General features: G+C 42.3%; 3 protein-coding genes across 3 annotated transcripts; 1 reads left to right on the forward strand and 2 right to left on the reverse strand.

The window, feature by feature from the left end:
- The first annotated feature begins 3,944 nt into the window (after positions 1-3,944).
- On the forward strand, positions 3,945-7,845 carry LOC133913370 (probable prolyl 4-hydroxylase 9). Its single transcript, XM_062356501.1, has 8 exons — positions 3,945-4,491; positions 4,602-4,715; positions 5,679-5,836; positions 6,276-6,378; positions 6,738-6,833; positions 7,196-7,261; positions 7,330-7,449; positions 7,602-7,845. Exons 1-8 carry the CDS (start codon positions 4,348-4,350, stop codon positions 7,680-7,682), a joined length of 882 nt encoding a protein of 293 aa, XP_062212485.1. The 5' UTR covers positions 3,945-4,347; the 3' UTR covers positions 7,683-7,845.
- Positions 7,846-8,987: 1,142 nt separating this feature from the next.
- Positions 8,988-14,570, reverse strand: LOC133913369 (casein kinase II subunit alpha-2). Its single transcript, XM_062356500.1, has 10 exons — positions 14,219-14,570; positions 12,753-12,882; positions 12,389-12,583; positions 11,679-11,836; positions 11,090-11,180; positions 10,895-10,960; positions 9,857-9,939; positions 9,712-9,775; positions 9,568-9,636; positions 8,988-9,390 (listed from the first exon to the last, which is right to left on the reverse strand). The coding sequence occupies exons 1-10, from the start codon at positions 14,443-14,445 to the stop codon at positions 9,331-9,333; spliced, it is 1,143 nt and encodes a 380-aa protein (XP_062212484.1). The 5' UTR covers positions 14,446-14,570; the 3' UTR covers positions 8,988-9,330.
- Positions 14,571-14,985: 415 nt separating this feature from the next.
- On the reverse strand, positions 14,986-16,460 carry LOC133913372 (uncharacterized). The gene is made up of 3 exons (XM_062356503.1): positions 16,371-16,460; positions 15,924-16,045; positions 14,986-15,825 (listed from the first exon to the last, which is right to left on the reverse strand). The coding sequence occupies exons 2-3, from the start codon at positions 16,002-16,004 to the stop codon at positions 15,247-15,249; spliced, it is 660 nt and encodes a 219-aa protein (XP_062212487.1). The 5' UTR covers positions 16,005-16,045; positions 16,371-16,460; the 3' UTR covers positions 14,986-15,246.
- Between the last annotated feature and the right edge of the window lie 1,819 nt (positions 16,461-18,279).

Genomic DNA, 18,279 nt, shown 5'->3' on the forward strand with positions numbered 1-18,279 from the left:
AGCGACCTTTCGGTTCTCTTTCCCCGGGCAGCAGCTTTGTTGGGCTGCGTACTCGCGTTGCGTCAGATCGGAGTGGCAAGTGGACGGCATTGCGCAGCGGCGGGAACCCGTGACTGCTCTGGCGAGCGACCATGCAAAGCCGGGGCCGCGGCAGGCTGACAGGAACGCCTCGAGGGGCCTGCCGCGCTCTACTCGCTGCAGCCGCGTCCCCGTGCCTGTATTTTTTAAGGCAAGATAGCCATAGCTCAACATTTTTTTAAGCTAGATATTTTTAATTTTAGAAATTCGTAAAATTAGAGCTATGAATATACCGAAAATGTTAGTAAATTATTTTATTTTTATTTTAATCTAAAATAAGGATTTAAATTACTTTATCTAGGTTATATGGAGCTGTAGCGGGAGCTCTGCGTCTTCCACGCTGTTCGTCAGCACAGCTGACATGCAACGCGGCCTAATGGTACTCAGCTTTATTCTGCACAAGCCTCTTCTATGGCTTCCACCTGATCTAGGCGCGGTATCAGCCCAAACATGAAGATGGGCCGGGCCATAGTGATGAACGGCCTGGAACCCAAACATGAAGATGGTTATTAGAACGAATCGACACTGATACTCAGTATCAGTACCGATTATTAGAACGAACCGATACTGATACTTCAGTGTCGGTTTATAACTATGAGCCGGCACTGATACTGAGTAGTGTCGGTTCGTTTTACGGGCTGACACTAATAATTATACGTCTATTAAAGTCTCGCACCCTCTTCTCCCGTCAGCAGAAATCTCTCCCTTAGACGGAAAGCTGACAAGGAGCTCGGTCGTGCCGTCTCCATCATTCTTCTCCGGCCGATCGGGCACCTCGCGAGCTCTCCTCTGCCTCCACACCCTCCTTTGCCTCCACGCCGACTGCAGCCACCTTCGGCCACTCTCCGACCAGGCCGAAGGTATGGTGACACCCCCTCCTTCTTAAGTAGCTCATGCTCTCCTCACTTCTCTCTATTCCTCGCCAGTTCACCTAGATTGTAATAAAATGAGTCAAACTAATTTTGTTATGTTTGGAAAAGAGTAAAACTAAATTTGTTAAGATTATAAAATACGTAGAAAAATAATTAGAGCTCGAAAAAGGGTGGAACTAATTTTGTTGTGTTCATATTGATGTAATATACATGTTAAAAATACAAGCACACTTGAAAAGTGTACTGAAATTCTTTTATTCTATTAATTATGATGTAAATTATTAATTCTATAACTAATTAAGGAGAAATCCAAAAATGATGACACCAACTTTGTTAAGCTTTTTTTATCATCCTCTGTACAGTAAAACACCATCAAGTTATGAAACAATTGATTAACATAATTTCTTGGTTAATGTTTTATTAACCATTTACGTTTCATTAATTTAAAAACATATAAAATGGAAAAGTATTGTTCTTAAGACTTCTCTAGATAGATTAAAACCTAACTCTAATTTTTAGTAGTGATTTAAGAAAAAGAATATTTAAATCACCTCTAAATAGATTAAAACCTAGATCAAATTTTCTAGTAGTGAATTAGTAAAAAAAAATAACATATTGAATATGAATATTGTGCTATAGGGATAGCAAATCCACCCACTAGTCGCAAGCGGACGTAGCAGTATTTAGAAGGTGGGTCCTCCGACTGAGATCAAGTGTCAGAAGGTGATGGGTCATCTGACATGGAGCAATCAAGATACCAGGTAATTTAATAAATTAGATTTGTATTTTGAAATATTGTATGGTTATCATTTCTTTGGTTTTTTATTGATTGGTAAAATTAATGATAATCATATATTTACAGATGGATTGGACATGGATGTACAACTCTAACCGTCGCGGCCAAGAGTTCTTTCATGACGTAGATGCTTTTTTAGGGCTGCCGCGACGTACAGAAAGCCAAAAAAGAAGAGTGATGATCACTATATATGTTGTCCCTGCGTTGATTGCAAGAATGAGAAGCAGTTCTCAGGCATAGGAGAAGATCCGTGCACACTTGCTTCGCAGGGGTTTCAAGCTTGGCTATATGCGCTGGATCACGCACGGTGAATATGAGGAGGTTGTGCATGAAGAGCAGCCCACAGTCGAGGAAGACAGAGGCAACGATATGACGGCTGACGGAGATATCGATATGTCGGCGTTCGAAGATACTTTTATCGGCAACGATGATGATGACCTACACGAAATGTTACGCAATGCGGAGGGAGACTTCACCAGTGATAGGCAATACGAAAAGTTTGAGCGCATGAAGGAGGACATTAAAACACCGGTGTTTCTGGGCTGTAAGGAAGAGCACAACAAGTTGCATGTTGTGCTGACATTGCTGCAAATAAAGTCTAGCAATGGTTGGTCTGATAAGGGCTTCAATGAGTTGTTATGATTCATGAGGGACTTGCTTCCAGAGGGTAACGAGTTGCCTAAAAACACGTATCACGCCAAGCAAATTATCTGTCCGTTGGGGTTAGATGTAGAGAAAATACATGCTTGTCGAAACAACTGTATGTTGTTTCACAATGGAGATGTAGATTTGGAAGCGTGTCACGTTTGCGGTGTATCACGGTACAAGCGCAAAGTTGACATGCCTCCTTTTGGAGAGAATGTTAACCTGCCTCTCATTGATGACACTGAGGAACCTACATACATACATCGTGATCATAAACGAAGCTATAATCATTAAATAAAAACAGCTTTGATATAATAATTAATTTAGGATTCACTGTAATTTGTATCAGGGGATGTAAAAAAGTGAGGCCGATATTTTGTAATAAGTTGATGTTTTGTGTTATTTCACTCAAAATCGATCTACAGTCAACGACCGCCTCAAACATCGTTAGACAGCTAATTAAATATCAGAAAGTATATGCTTTGACTGTTAAAATAATTATCAGAAAGCTAATTAAAAAGCTGATTTTTTAACATAAAACAAGTTAAAACGGGTTTATAAATTTATTTGCATTTTCTAGAATTAAAATAATTTTCAGAATTAATTTACATTTTCTGATACGTCATTGCCTGACCGTTCGGATCACCGCCACCCATCATCGACCGGCCGACGGAGCGTGAAAACCATAATAAATGAAATGAACAGAACAAGTGAAAACTTATCTGAAGAATAAATTAATATTTTAATCTTTTCTAATTAAACATATAATTTACAAGTTTGTTATAGTTTTTTATTTCCAATTTTGCTCTTATGATATCCATGATACTCTTAATAATACTTATAATATTGGTGGATAATAGAATATCATTAAAGCAATCTGAATCACTGGATAAAGAAAATAAACAATATACACTTATTTAGATGTACTGTAAAAGTCTTTCATGTTGATATATCGTCTGTGCCGAGTTGCTGTTTCTTTTTTTCTTTTTCTTTTTTTTGAGAGGACCGAGTCGCTGAATATAGCCTCCAGTTCATGCAAACTTGCATTTCGATCCTATTGTCCTCCTAACTAACTACATTTGTGGGCTGCAGGACTGCAAGTCTGCAACTAAAAAGTCTGTTACCACCTGAAGTTGCTCTACGGCATGTGGATGTTTCACTCGTCACCTAATGAATATAGCCTGTACTTTCAACGATTCTGGGAGCAGGAACATGAGCCTTTCGATACGGAGTATGCTGACAGCCAGCGGCGGATCCACGGCTGACAGCTAAGCCCCCTTACCCCATGTAGCCCTCCTCGCCCCCTTTCCTAAATTTTTGAGCATGAAGAGGAAGAAAAAGAGAAAAAAAACCCTTATTTGTTTGGATCCGTCACTGTTTATAGCTCTGATTTAAGCCCTACTTCTATTCTTATGAACTCTGTACTGTAAAGCAAATACTACGTACTCCATTCAGTTTAAAATAAACGTCACTTTTGGATTATGTATAGTGAACTGTTTTAAATTTTAACTATAAATTTGGATATTTGAAAATGATATTGATAGATTTATTTTGAAAAATAATTTTATAATAATACAATTTTACTATATTTTATTAATATATTATAATAAAAATAATAGTTAAAATTATATTTTAATAATCGTGTCGATATATATAGAACACTTATTTTGGACCAGTGGAATACTTCATGCACTTCCCGACATCTATGGTTGGGCCCACCGTAACGGCCCGTCTTCCTGTTGTACGCACGCACGCACGCGACGTACCGTCTTTTGAGTATTCTGGGGCCCACCCGTCACCGTCAGATCCCCGCCACCTGACGAACAAAAATACTCTAGAGTCGAGACCACGGAAGGAAAAGACCCGCCTCCTCCTCCGCTGTCCTCTCTCTCGCGAGCACTCTCCTCGTCTCCCGCTCCCCCCATCCATCCATCCATCGGCGAGACCGCGCGCGGCATGAAGGGCGGTGGAGTCGTCAGGGGCGTCGGCCTCGGCGGCGGCGCGGGGCTGATGAGGACGCGGCTGCGGCTCCCCGTGGTGCTCCTGTCCTGCTCCCTCTTCTTCCTCGCCGGCTTCTTCGGCTCCATCCTCTTCACCCAGGTAGGTATAGCGTCTAACGTGGCGGCGAGCCGTGCCGCGGTTCCGATTCCTTGTCGTGCGGCTCCTGATCTAGGTCGGGGGTGGCTCTGGTGGCGGGTGGTGCGGTGCAGGACCCGGAGGAGACGGACCTGCCGGCGCCGAGGGAGCGGCTGCTGGAGGCGGCGTGGCCCGAGATGCCCTTCGGAGAGTCGGGCGAGCCCGCGCCTTCCTTGATCCCGTTCCAGGTGATGTCTCGTCCGGATTCCGTGCCGCGTATGTTGATTGCTGTCGTCGCTTAGACGCTTATCCCTTCTTTTTTTCAAAGTTTGGCCTGATGTAATGACGCGGCGGGCATTGGTGCGCGCACGAGTGTTCTTCGTGAATTTTACGCTAGGAGGTGAATCGTGTCTGCTAGATGGTCACGTTCCTCCTTGGTTGCACAGTTGGTCTAGGTGGTTCGTTGTGATGGACAGGAAACTTGGAGTGAAAGTTATTTGTCAGTTCAAATTATCTTACAATTTAGATTGTATCTTCTGTACAACGGATTATGTGTGATAGCCTGATAAGTAGCATTTGATTCTGGCGGACTCCAGGGGTTGTTGCGCCCATGCAATTGTCGTGGGCGTGGATCAGTGGGCATGACGGAATCATGGTAGGAATTTGGAATCTGGGATGGTCGTCTAGGCGTCATGACATAAGCAGCAAGAGGTGTGGATGTTGTAAGAGTTATGTGGTGCTCTCACCAATGCAGATTTTACCTGCATTCCTGCCATCGTGCGGTCAAGCTAGGTTCCTGTTACTGACGAAAAGTTGCTGCAATGAATGAATGTACTTTATCTAGGTTTCTACTTCTTGCCTGATACATAATTATGTATTAGAAAATTGTATATGTTATTGACTACGTTGAGAAAAATTATTTCAACTAAGGGATGGAACATGTTGATGTCCTGTAAATCATTTAATTAGGCACCCTAGATTACTCAACATACCTCACGCTTAGCACATTATTGTGTTTCCAGTGTCCTAGTCCTCAACATCGTACTTGTTTTTAGGGTAAGACCTCAGTGAAGAATTTTTTTAAAGTTATTTCTTACTTCAGCTATATATTGCACCATAACCTCAACTGCACCGAACATTGTTGTTTTCCCACCTTGTCATTTTCTTGAGGAAACCAATGATGATGATAAATCTGACACTCTTGAGAGCAGATTTTGAGTTGGCAGCCTCGTGCATTTTACTTTCCGCAATTCGCAACATCAGATCAGTGTGAAAATATAGTACGAACTGCAAAGGAAAGACTTGCACCGTCAACATTAGCTTTAAGGAAAGGAGAAACCGCAGAGAGTACAAAAGGAATCAGGACAAGGTAATTATAGTGAAGGAATATGTTAAGAAAATTGAACACATTTTTTACTGTGGTGAGATTATACAGTAGTTTTGTTTATGGGATGCACCTTTGCTGCTATATCATATCAAAACATCTGCTTATTACTGGGAACATAAACTATCTGATAGATGTCTGTTGTGGACCTTTGCTTGTTGGCTGTTGATTCCACATTTTCTGAATTTTCTATTAGCAATCAATTCATTTGATTTTTCATGATTTTTTATTTTTCTAATGAATTCTCATTAAAATTGGTTGGACATCTAAGAGTGCTGAGCATATTCTTCATTTTGTCATCCAATTCTTTAGCGATTACTTTTCTTTTATTGCAGCTCCAAATGATGCTTTGTCTTGCACACATAACCATGAAATAACTAGACCTGTTCTCAATGAACTAATAATGATTCCTTATGCCAAACAGTTCAGGAACATTCCTCAGTGCTAATGAAGATCCAAGTGGAACTCTTGCAGAAGTTGAAAAGAAGATTGCAAGGGCTACCATGATACCCAGAAATCATGGGGAGGTACTTTCCATAGAGTTTGCTATTGTATACCATATTCTAGTATGCAAAAAATAACTTCAAAGATGATCATATTGTCTGCATGGTGGGATTAGCGGGAAGCATGCATTATGTTTGTGATTTTAGATTTGTCCTTGCAGTACCTTAGACTATCTACATTACACTTGGTCATTTTCCTTTCCCTGAAAATAGGTTCATATTGATCTGTGGATGCTGTATTCTTTGTTTTGTGCCACTGTATAGTTTTCCTCCATTGAATATGACATATAACTTTAGGATCATTCAGAATTTATTGGAAAAAGAACTTGAAAAATGACCATTTACTTCATTGTTTGATTGGTTATGCTTGCCATATGTTACAGCTCTTTAATGTCCTACGGTATGAGATTGGACAAAGGTATGCTTCACATTATGATGCATTTGACCCAGCTCAGTATGGTCCACAAAAAAGTCAAAGGGTATGTTGCAGTTTTGCTTGCATTCTTCCTAACTTTAGTTTTGTTGTGATGTTCGATGGATTGCACTCTTTTTACTCTTACATGAAGAAAGGCGCTAGGATTTTAGAAATACCAGCTATTAATAGCATGTCATTTTTTACCATGGAATCCTACATCTGAGATCGCAAGGTTTCTGTAGTCCAGTTTGTCTCCTGGACTTCCTTTTGTTTCTCTCTTTGGTTTCCCAAATTTGCCGCACACTCTGGATCATTTTTTCGGAAATATGTCGGTCTACTTAATTGAATACTAGAGAAAAGTAATTTTAGTTAAAACATTCAATTAGAGAATGTAACCAAGTGAACTATTGAAATGTGGTTTCTCAGGTGGCATCTTTCTTGCTTTATCTCACGGATGTCGAAGTAGGGGGAGAAACTATGTTCCCATATGAGGTGAGTGCCAAGGAAATTTTGCTGCCATTTTGTCAGTAGATTCTAATGCATTCTGTACTGATTTACAGAATGGGGAGAATATGGATATAGGCTATGACTATGAAAAGTGCATTGGCCTAAAGGTAAAACCAAGGAAGGGTGATGGTCTCTTGTTTTACTCCCTTATGGTGAATGGAACCATCGATCCGGTACGTGCTACCCACTTAAATTGTTCCTGGGCTTTTCCATTCTCAAAATTTCACTCAAAGTATGCATTTGGAGTCATCTTTCATCAGTATTTGACTCTAATTCTGACCAAGGTGAATCGAGATTGCTAACTTGTGTTCGCCTCCTGTTGCAGACTTCACTTCATGGTAGCTGCCCAGTGATGAAGGGCGAGAAGTGGGTTGCCACGAAATGGATTAGAGACAATACGGTGTAGATGCGGTTACGATGCTCAAGACTCCCTCCAAAATAGATCATACGCACATATACTAACCATTATTGTACACATTTTTGTACTCTTACACATTGTATTTGTCCAATTCTCGTGGACATTAATGAACACCAGTGAAAGAAAATGGACCATTGTGTCAATCAAGGCAGTTACAAATTCACGCCTATTTGCCTTACAACAGTGCCATTTCAAGATCATGTTTCTTTCATCCACCGTAGATATTTGATCAGTTCTGTGCAGGTTTGATGGCGGAAGGCTGAGGGCGCGAACGACCGACAGCCGAGCGCGCTCCTGGAGTTGACGAATGGAAGGTGGCCCGCGTCCGCGACCCGGTAGCAGCTGAGCAAGCGCGGCGCGGCGCGACGCGACGGCAGGTGGTGACGACCAGTGGCGGGCGAGGCATTGGCCCAGCACGGAGCGGAGGGCCAGCGCCTGATGGCTGGCTCGGCAGCTGGCAGCGAGCTCCTCGATTGTGTCTTGCCCTCCTTTTTTTGTTAGCTCGCGCGCAGGCGTGCGTGTATGCTTGCTCGGCTTGTGTTACCAATTTCGACGCTGTGACCCAAGAGCCGCTGTGTCCTGCTCGGCTTGTGGCAGGACAGGAGGAAGCACGCTGCGCTAGTCGCGTCGTTCGGTCTCTTCTCTCCGTTCTCCAAGCCAATCTTGGGCACATACACCGGCATCTATCTGAGCTCCAACGGATCAAGTCTGATTAAGCTCGTGGAGTCTGTACGCTGCACACCGGACTGACGGAGCGGCAACCAGCCTCAGCCGGAGAAGTTCGATCGGATGTCTGCGGGATAGTGGAATTGTGCCGAGGAAAGGTAACGTTGCGAACGGCTCCCGAATGCCAAATAGACTTAACGCCACCAGCTAACCATCACCATGATCCATTCGGATTTACCATGTTTAGCATTAAGTGGGTTGGCACCCGGCCATAACCGGGCTAAACAGTTGACAACAGTGCGACAAGGAAACGACTACAGACCGTGCTGCAATGGCGCTGCACCACTCAAATGCTGAATGAAAATGAGTTGTATTATACATCGGGCTTTTGACCTTTTGTAAGTCAAAATTTCATCAGATATACATGTAACCGATGATACTAGCCTAACTCATCTCCAAGCATATTTCAGCAGTAAAGGAAAAATTGACTTTACTTAATATCAGGCTCCTAATAATTAGCGAAACCGTAATTTCAGAACTGTCTGCTGTCACTCTCCTTTTCTTCCGAACTAATCATAATCTCCCCAGTCAGAAAAAAATCCACAACTTTGACCAACATCAGCAGAATAGGCATCCAAAAAATCCTTTGCATACACATTACACAGTACAACGCCATGATACAAGTATATATCGCATCTTAGGATTGCGTTGTGTTCCACAATGAGCCTAGAGCACGAACAATTTGCTTACCATATTACAGAAATAATTATATGCATGCCATCGCATTCCCCAAGCACAACCAGCAGATTTTTTTTTTTTTTTTTTTTGCCGGAACAACATTGCCACATGAGTCGTACTATTTAACTCATTGCCATGGCACAAATAGTTGGAGCAAGTTGCTAGAGTAACAATCATCATGCGATGTTCAGCAACTGTAAGAAACAGCTCCATTTAGGGGTGTTCACGAAGATTATTGTGGCCGTGTCCTGCTGTTCTCCGCGGCTCTCACTTGAAGGAAGTAGGGATGTGCCTACAAGTATTCATGCGTGCAGCATTAATGCAACAAGTCGATAAGAAACATTATTCTATTCAAACATGAAGAGATGCGACATTATCCCTAAAATCCGTAAGATACGTGAGCATCAAACATCTAGCCACATGCATGCAACTGATTGAGTACAGAAGTTCACTCATCTGTCTGGCTTACCATAGCTTCACGTGCAGTAAGCCTATCTTGGTGATCATAACGTAGAAGCTTATCAAGAAAATCTATGGCCTGCAAAAAGACATGAAATCAGTCTGAGCAACTACTTACGGTTACACATTAGAAATACAAGCGCTATCAACAAACCTCAGGAGATACTAGATGTTGGCTATCAGCATTAATGAACTTTGACCAGGGTTTTCTACTATGCCTGTATACGATATACATGGAAGGGTTATAGATCATATTCAAAAACAAAAATGACCCAACATCTCAAAGCATGGCAACTTACCTTCCAACAAGAGCTTCAAGCTGAGGGTCAAGCTCAATATGGTACTTGTTCAAATAAGCATTCAGCCCATCTGTTCCAAGAACCTGAGAATAATGGGTGGTGCCAGCAATTAGATACTGTCATGTACAAAATCTCGTTTTGATCTCTCACAGTTCATATTGCATACCCGAATAAGCATTAAATAAACACGCAATCTATAAAATAGTTTCTTAAGTTTTTTCATCTCTTCAAATTCTATATACATGTATAAACTGCCACTTTGCCATTTATAATTTCAGACCTGGGTCAGATGCTGAATGTTACATTATGCATGAGGTACAATATTTTAACAGTATAGTTTTCCAATGCTTTTAGGTTGGAGTCTGCCCCAACTCAAAAGGTGGCTCAGGTGCAATTTCTTTGGATGACTAGTATCATTTCCAAAGAGACAAGGCACCAATTGCTGCAAACATGCAAATCTAACTGAGTTGTGGAGTTCAGTAAGTCCAGATTTTCAGGTTTGAAATGACTAAAAATGAGGTACATGCTATTTAACAATGAATCAGACAACACTGCATCGTGTTGAGATGGAGTGGGAGTTGACATGATGGTATAAGGTTGATCATATCTTTAACTAAAATCAGTTATATGGTGCCACATCGCTCCCTTCAAGTTTTATCCAACCGTGGAATAATCATTTCATATAAAAGCACATAACAAACACATAAATTTGCAAGAAAAACTTGGTCATTCAGTTAATACCAATAATTTACCAAATTATTATACATCAACTGTTGCTTTGTTAATGCTATATTAACAGCATGTCGGTGCAATTTCAGAGGAAAACATCTATATTAAAGAAACCACTTTCTTTATAATTCAAGGAAACAACAGAGTGTAGCATAAATTTCAAGGTAAAGAAGACAAGATGCATAATATAACATTTTTTGTCTTACCAAACGACCGAACTACGAATTGCATAACTCAGCACTTCTTACCAATAAGTTCAAACACCTTATGCCACAAACATGAGAGATGAAGAATCAAACTGAGGCTCACCTTTGCAATCTTCACAAGTTGGTCGTGGTTGTCATGACCATAGAAGAATGGCTCCTTGCGAAATATCTGCAGCCACGAGCCATGACGTGTAATATAAGTAACAGACGGGATATAGGTTATTGACTAATAGTCAATGCCCTTTGATTCCAAGATATAGCATCAACCTACAGACAACATTTTTACAGCCATACATACCATTCCAGCAAACATGCACCCAAGACTCCACATGTCCAAGGAATAATCATAGTCTTGTAAATCAACTAGAAGTTCAGGTCCCTTGAAATACCTTAATTAAATTTTAGAAAAAAGGTGGTCAACTCAAATGTTAAAAAGAAAGCATGAATAGATAAAATTGAAAATTAGAACATGCGATGTGCGGATTGACACATCAGCAAGAAATAAACTGCAGAGTATAGCATACTGATAAAAGAGCATACAGAGTAATTATGGCTTTTACACCTTTTGCTTGGTTTGCTCAGTTGTCTATGTAACTGTTTAAGATTCAATCACATTGTCGCATATTCCAGCACTGGAAAAGTATTTTGTTGTACAAAGAATTCCATTAGGAAGTTTAAACAGTAAACGTAAATTCATATCAATTTAATTTCTTTGTTCATAACTTCATAAGTTGCTTTTACAGTAAACTGATCATCAACATCCAACAAAATAACTTACCAAGTTATCATATTACTCAAATCCACGTGATTGAAGGGATGAAATATAATCCCGTTACGAAACAACAAATTCATAACTGAACAAGTGCTTCACTCGTATCTACACCTACCTTGATGCAACACGGACGTTGTACTCCTTGCCTGGATGGTAGAATTCAGCCAAGCCCCAGTCTATCAAGCGAAGTTTACGAAGCTCATGGTCTATCATTACATTATGGGGCTTGACATCTCGATGCATAATGCCTTGTGAATGGCAATAATCCAAAGCCTGTAGCCATAAGAAAAATTGTAACAAAAAGCAAGTAGATTGAAAATACAATGACTTAATACCACAAGATCAAGGGTACATTGATGCTATCACTTCTGATTGGAAAAAAGGTGGATTTTTGTAAAACTCACAATGCACTAAAATTGTGAGTTTTTTCTTAAAAAAATAATTATGAGTTGAAAATATTAAACTATAAATGAAAAAACAAGTCACATGACATGAATTCAAGCTCATCATTAGCTCCATTTTTGACACCAGCACTTACAAATTTTAAAAATTTCATATGATGGCGTTTTCAGAAATCCCAGGTCATAAAACACTTTTAAATGTGTAACATTCACGGACCATGTTTCGAAGCACATAAAATCTACAGCAGTTAGACTGATGAGATCAGACTAGGGTTATTGCCAGGGAGCTTTGTCAAGTGGGAGCTTACCCAAATAAGCAAATTACTAATTGGAAAATGTTTCCACAAGAACAATATCCTACAGATCTAAAGAGAAATTTATCTATTGATTACACAGTAATATAAGTTAGGATAACAATAAAAACCTTGAGTAGCTCGTATATGTAGTAACGGATGTCGTAATCCGTCAACGTGGGGTACAGAACTTTGAAATCTGTGTTGTTGACGTATTCAAAGATCAAGCTGGGCGTCTTTGAATGCTGATCTCTGACAATATCAAGCAGCTTCACAATGTTTGGACCTCCACAAAGATTCTGAAGTATTTTGATCTCCCTTTTGATCTGCATAAACATATGAAAGGTATGTTAAATTATACAACATGAAATGCCATCCTCATCCGTAGCAACACATAGGCTTTCAACTAGTATCATGAAAATTTTAACTTGCGAACAAGAAAAAAAAATCAAATGAAAATGTTAAAAAGACCGGTCAGTACAATCCATGAAATACCTTCTTTTTCTTGACAGGCTTGAGGATCTTGATTATGCATTTCTCATTATTGTTAACATTGATGCCTTCAAAGACCTCACTATATTTACCCCTTCCAACTTTCCTGACAACTTCATAGTCATCCTGCTCACTGGTTAAAGGCGTATCACAATGGTTAGTAAACCAATACCTTGATAGAAACCCCAAAGACACCATAGACTACAAGATCCCCAATGGACTTCGATGAAAAGAATTAAATAAACCAAAAGAATGGATTTAGAGAACAGCTGCTTTGGAAAATTGAAACTGAACCAAAACTGGTCTGCAATTCCCATGGAGAGGACATGTATTCTCAAGTAAAAATTTTAAACAAATTTCAAGTTTTTATCAAGACACCTTGTAAACACTTCACTGCAAACAAACAAATCCATGTTATAAGAAATCTAACTGATCACAGAATCAAAAGGTGTTCTGCACCAAGAGAAAAATTGTATACATTTTTGGTTCTCAACTTTCAATAGATAAAGAAGTGCATTACTCTAAAGGCTCAACTATTAACTTAGTGACATAATTTTCACTCAATATGACGATTTCCAATGGGATGGAAAATATGAGTTAGGTATCTTTGATAGTAGTTTAAGGTATTGCAGCATGAATCTCAAATATCTACAAGGATTCCAAAATTCTGGATTTAGCATGCCTGGCAATCCAAAAAAACTCAGATTCTTAATCAGATGAAAAATTCAGCTGATCCTTTATCCTAAAAATAAAATAGATTAAATTCTATGGCCTATCACCCAGAATCAAACAAAATTGATCTGTTTTGAGACGGACTCCAAAACTAAATTAAGGTCCAGTGAAATTTCATATTTGTTTGTTCAAACACTCAGGCTTAGTTCATCAAGTGTGTTCTAAGCACCAAGATGTGACTCTATTCATGTTTAGCGAATGGGTGACCAAAGCTTATATTTAAAGCTAAGAGGTTCAATACACCAGATCAACAAAAATGTAGAAAAACCTGAGGCTACCAGGAGCCTAAATATCACCCAACATCACTAACCAGACAAAATAGCTAAAGAAACTAAGTTCTATTGATGCCACTAGTCAGCAGCAGAGGGAAATTTGATAAACCTCTCAGCTATACTAAGCCTGAGCATTGCCATTTTGCACGTTGCTAATCAGAAATTTATCACCTTGATCTTTCATACCACCTTCTGCGCCTCCTTCTAAATTATCATACAACACTAGTTTGATCCATCTCAACAGAAAATAGGGATCACAAGCTCAACAAGCCTTGTAACCAGGATAAACTACCGACTTGATACACTGAACATATATCGAAATCCACACGCATCAAAGCAAACTACCCAATCCCACGATCCCACCTAATGCACCGCATGCAGGCGTGTGCAGATCACAAAAACTTACGCTCGAACGTTACGAGCTGTGCCATCTGGTTAGGACGTGACATGACGTAAGCGCCTTACCCCCATTGGACGGTGAGCGCCTCGTAGTCCCAGTACTCCTTGGGGCGCAGGACGTTGACGTCGGTGTATACCCTCGCCTTCGACATGAAGAGCCTGGATCCCGCGGCGGCCGGGGCGGCGCGTGGAGGGCAGATGGAGATGAAGGAGGACGCTAGCGCCGCTACGATGACGGCGGCGGGAGCGGCGAAGCCGGGCAGTGGGCGTTTCCACGGCGGCGCAGCGGTCATGCGGCCATCGCCGGCGGCGAGGCGGGGCGGGCTAGGGTTTCGGCGGGCGGAGGGGGAGGTGGAAGGGGGGGGGGGCGAGGAGGTGGAGACGAATCTTAGCGTGGAGATAGAGGTGGAGTGGAGAGAGAGAGAGGGGACTCTGGAATCTGCTGGCTTTTCGTCGCTGACAGGTGGATGGTTCGCGGACGTGGGGCCCGCTCTTCTCTTTTGTCGAAGACGTATTTCTAATATTACGCTTTCTGGGTTAGGTTGACACACTGTAGTACATCTTCCATTCAGGAAGGTGTAACTCTTCTTTTACTTGAGGGGGCATATGGGATCAGCCTCAAACTGCATAAGCATGAGTTTGCATGAGCCTATATTTGCACATGCTTGGTGTGTATGTGATGTTTCTTTCAGGATGCACAGGTCTGGATCAGTCACTCGATTAACAGCGCGCATTAGCCATTCAGCAAACAATTGGTTTAGTCCACTTGATCTGCAAGAAAGTTCAATGTTTTACTGCACTCTTAGCGGGCTTATAATTTTGATGATTGGCAAGTTGACTGTCAATGAAAGCAGGATCACTTGCACTAAGGTAATCATACTTGTAGCTTCATCTGAAAAGCCCCTACATTCTCCTCCTCTATTGGAAAGTGGATCCTGCATTCTCCTCAACAACTAGTCAATTATTGATTTCTAGACTCGATCCATCACTAAGCTGCAAACACAGAAGCATTCAACTGAAGAACAGTACCAAGTCACACACCCTGACACTATGAGCAGCAAGCAACACATGCATGTGTTCTTGCTTAGTTCCTCTCATGCATCTCGTGCCATCCTGAGGCTGAGCCAGTGGAACAGCAGCGGCGGCGCCGGCTGCACCCCGACGCCATCCTCCCCCTGCACCACGTCCGGCCCGGCCGCCGGCCTCCGCTTGCGATACGGCGTGCCGCGCGCTGGCCACTCCCCGCCGACGACGGTGAACACGTCAGACTCCGTCGACGACGACGAGAGGCTCTCCCCGCCGGACGGGTACTCGCCGTACCTCTTCTTGCCCCCGCCGGAGCCGCCGCGGCCCACGGCGAGCGTGAGCTCCAGCTCGGCCTCGCCGTCGGTCTCCTCCTCCGCGTCATCCTCCTCCTCTGCGCTCCGCACATACTTGACGGCCGGCGCCACGACGTCGAGGCTGAGCGCGGTCCGTGTCGCTGTCGCCGCTGCGTCGTGGCTGCCGCGCGCGGCGTAGCGGTGCTCGTAGGAGCACACGGCGAGCGCTCTTCTGACGTGCTCGGTGGAGCCGTCGTGCGGGGAGGTGGACACGTTCCTCTGGCTCTTGGTCTCCCTCTTGAGGTCTCGCATCAGAAGCTTCTGAATGCTGTATAAGCGATGGAGCTCGTGAACCTGCACATCAGAGAAGATGATTTTAGTTAGCACATTGCTGTTCTCGTCTGAAGATAATGAACTCGAAATGTTGCAGAGATCGAAGCTTTTGATATTGCCTGCTGCCTGAAAGTCTCCTCATGCTTCAGCATGGCCACCTTTAGTGTGCCTTTGTCACAGTGCATGAATACTTGCTCCATGGCTATTGTGGAGTCGCGCTTCTTACTCTATTTCTGTAGACCTAAAACGAATTTAAACAAGAGATAAGTACCATGCAACTGTAAGAAAAGAAGTCTTGGAACCGGAATCGAAGAACAAACAGTATAAGGCTAAAATCTGTCTATTGGCTTTCTGAAAAGGAAGACTGAAAGAGGTGTGGTTGTTATGTGAAAGTCTTCATCCAAAATATATGCTTATTGCTTACAACAAATGAGAAGGCCAAGAGAGCCTGAAAAAGGATAAACATCATAGCCAACTCGACTCCAAAGCTTAAAAATGATTGAACAGAGCATTGAAGATTGATGAGCAAATCAGAAGGAAGGGAAAGGAAGGAGCTCATCTCTAACCTCTACTATCAGGGGATGTCAGAGAAGTGACTCAAGAACTGTATCCTACTGAGCTCTAACTACTACTTGGCTCTTGCCACTCTCAGTTTCTGATCATTGTATGGCTCCAAAGGCCACAGGCTTTCCCTTTTATGCGCATCCACTGTCCACGCAAACAGAGCATGCAGCTCTCTCTCTCTCTCTCTCTCTCTCTCTCTCTCTCTCTCTCTCTCTCTCTCTCTCACACACACACACACACACACACACACACACACACACACACACACACACACACACACACACACACACACACAACTCTGAAGAAAAAGCAGCAGGAGGCAAGACATGAATGATGTTAGATTCCTTTCACAGTGGTATTTTAATCAGGCTCTATGGACATGCCAAACGATAAAAGTACGTATTCCTCTGGCCTTATTCTTGCAGAAGTTCAGGAACAAGATGGAAAGAAGGAAGCAAAGGAACAGGAGACATGTTACGAAATGGACCGCCTAAATTACATGTGCCTTTGTGTAATCATTCAGCTGTAACGGACAGTTACTAACAACTTAAAACGGTGAGTAAAAGAGTGTTCATCGAGTGGAAAAAGTGTGATTAATTCAAGGTTTTGGATTCAAATGTACGGTGCAAAGAAGCTTTCGACGACAGCAATTCGTCAGTGGACATCTTCTTTCGATGTATATACTACAAAGCCGTCAACACCAGCTTTAAATCATTTTACACCGGACAGTCCTTTTTCTACCGTAGCACCTGTTTTCATTTCAAAGTTAGGGCTTGGTTGGTACAACAGGGAAAGATCCAGTGTACCATTATGATCCAAGACGAGTAACAGAACAAGTTACTTCCATGTTCTTTCAACTCAAAGCTGTTAATATAATATATATGCCAAAGCCAGATCCTTCGAGGTCAAGTACTAATCAGACATCATCTAATGGGGTCAGGAAATGAAATGCATTAGCCGAGTGGCCAACATTTTTTCTAAATGCACGCCAAGGGACTTAGTTTGACTGCTTTTAGGTAAGCAGATGATGATGGTGCGAGAAACAGTCCTGTGACATTTGATAGCCTTCATGGTGTACAGTTTCTCCATGGACCATCCAGCGTTCATTATCGATTTGGGCCAAGGACTGATTCGCTCTCTGGTCGGTGTTTCATGGGGGCCCCGGCCAGTCAAGTGGTCCAGCCATTCCTCCTCAGTCCTCACACATTAGCTGCATGCCCAGTCCTAACCTAATTGCACCTGGAAACTAGCATTAGTAGAAGAAGCAGGATGTGTTGAGCCAGACAAACTGTGTTTTATACAATGGACTTAACACAGCAAAAGTGCCTTTTCCATTTGAACCATCCAGTCCATCATGTAATAAAATGATGATTTGCCACTAAAAATATTAACACTTTGATTAGGATACCACTTATGTCAATGAAATGTGGAATCATCTGAGTCAACGAATATGTTTCAAAGTAACAAATAAGCAAAACCATTTCTTGACAGTGGCAAAAAATCACCTAGAGGAGTTAGCCATGCGGTCATGCCTAGATACGGTTCCAAGAAAAAGGGAGTTGAAAGGGAGGGAAGCAAGTGAACAATGGCTGAGGAGTAGTGGCTGCTTCAGTTTTACAGGAAGCTAGCATGCATGCTTCGTCCGATTGGTAGGTGCTATGGCCTCTTGCAGGGAGATGCCTAGTTTAGCTTAACGAAATGAGCCTCGCTTATGGCAGTGGCATTCCAATAACTCGGAGTAGAACTGAGGAAGTATAGAGTTAGAAATAGTCTCGCTTCTCAGCGGCGCTGTGGAGCGCGAGGAAGGGGATGGGTGGCAAGCCAGCCGACAACCGAGCACGCGCTGCCGCGAGGAAGAGGAGCAGGCGGGCCAGGTGGCGGGACCCGCTATCTCACTGGGCCTACAAGATA

Source organism: Phragmites australis, chromosome 3 (assembly GCF_958298935.1).
Source record: "Phragmites australis chromosome 3, lpPhrAust1.1, whole genome shotgun sequence".
Lineage (NCBI taxonomy): Eukaryota > Viridiplantae > Streptophyta > Magnoliopsida > Poales > Poaceae > Phragmites > Phragmites australis.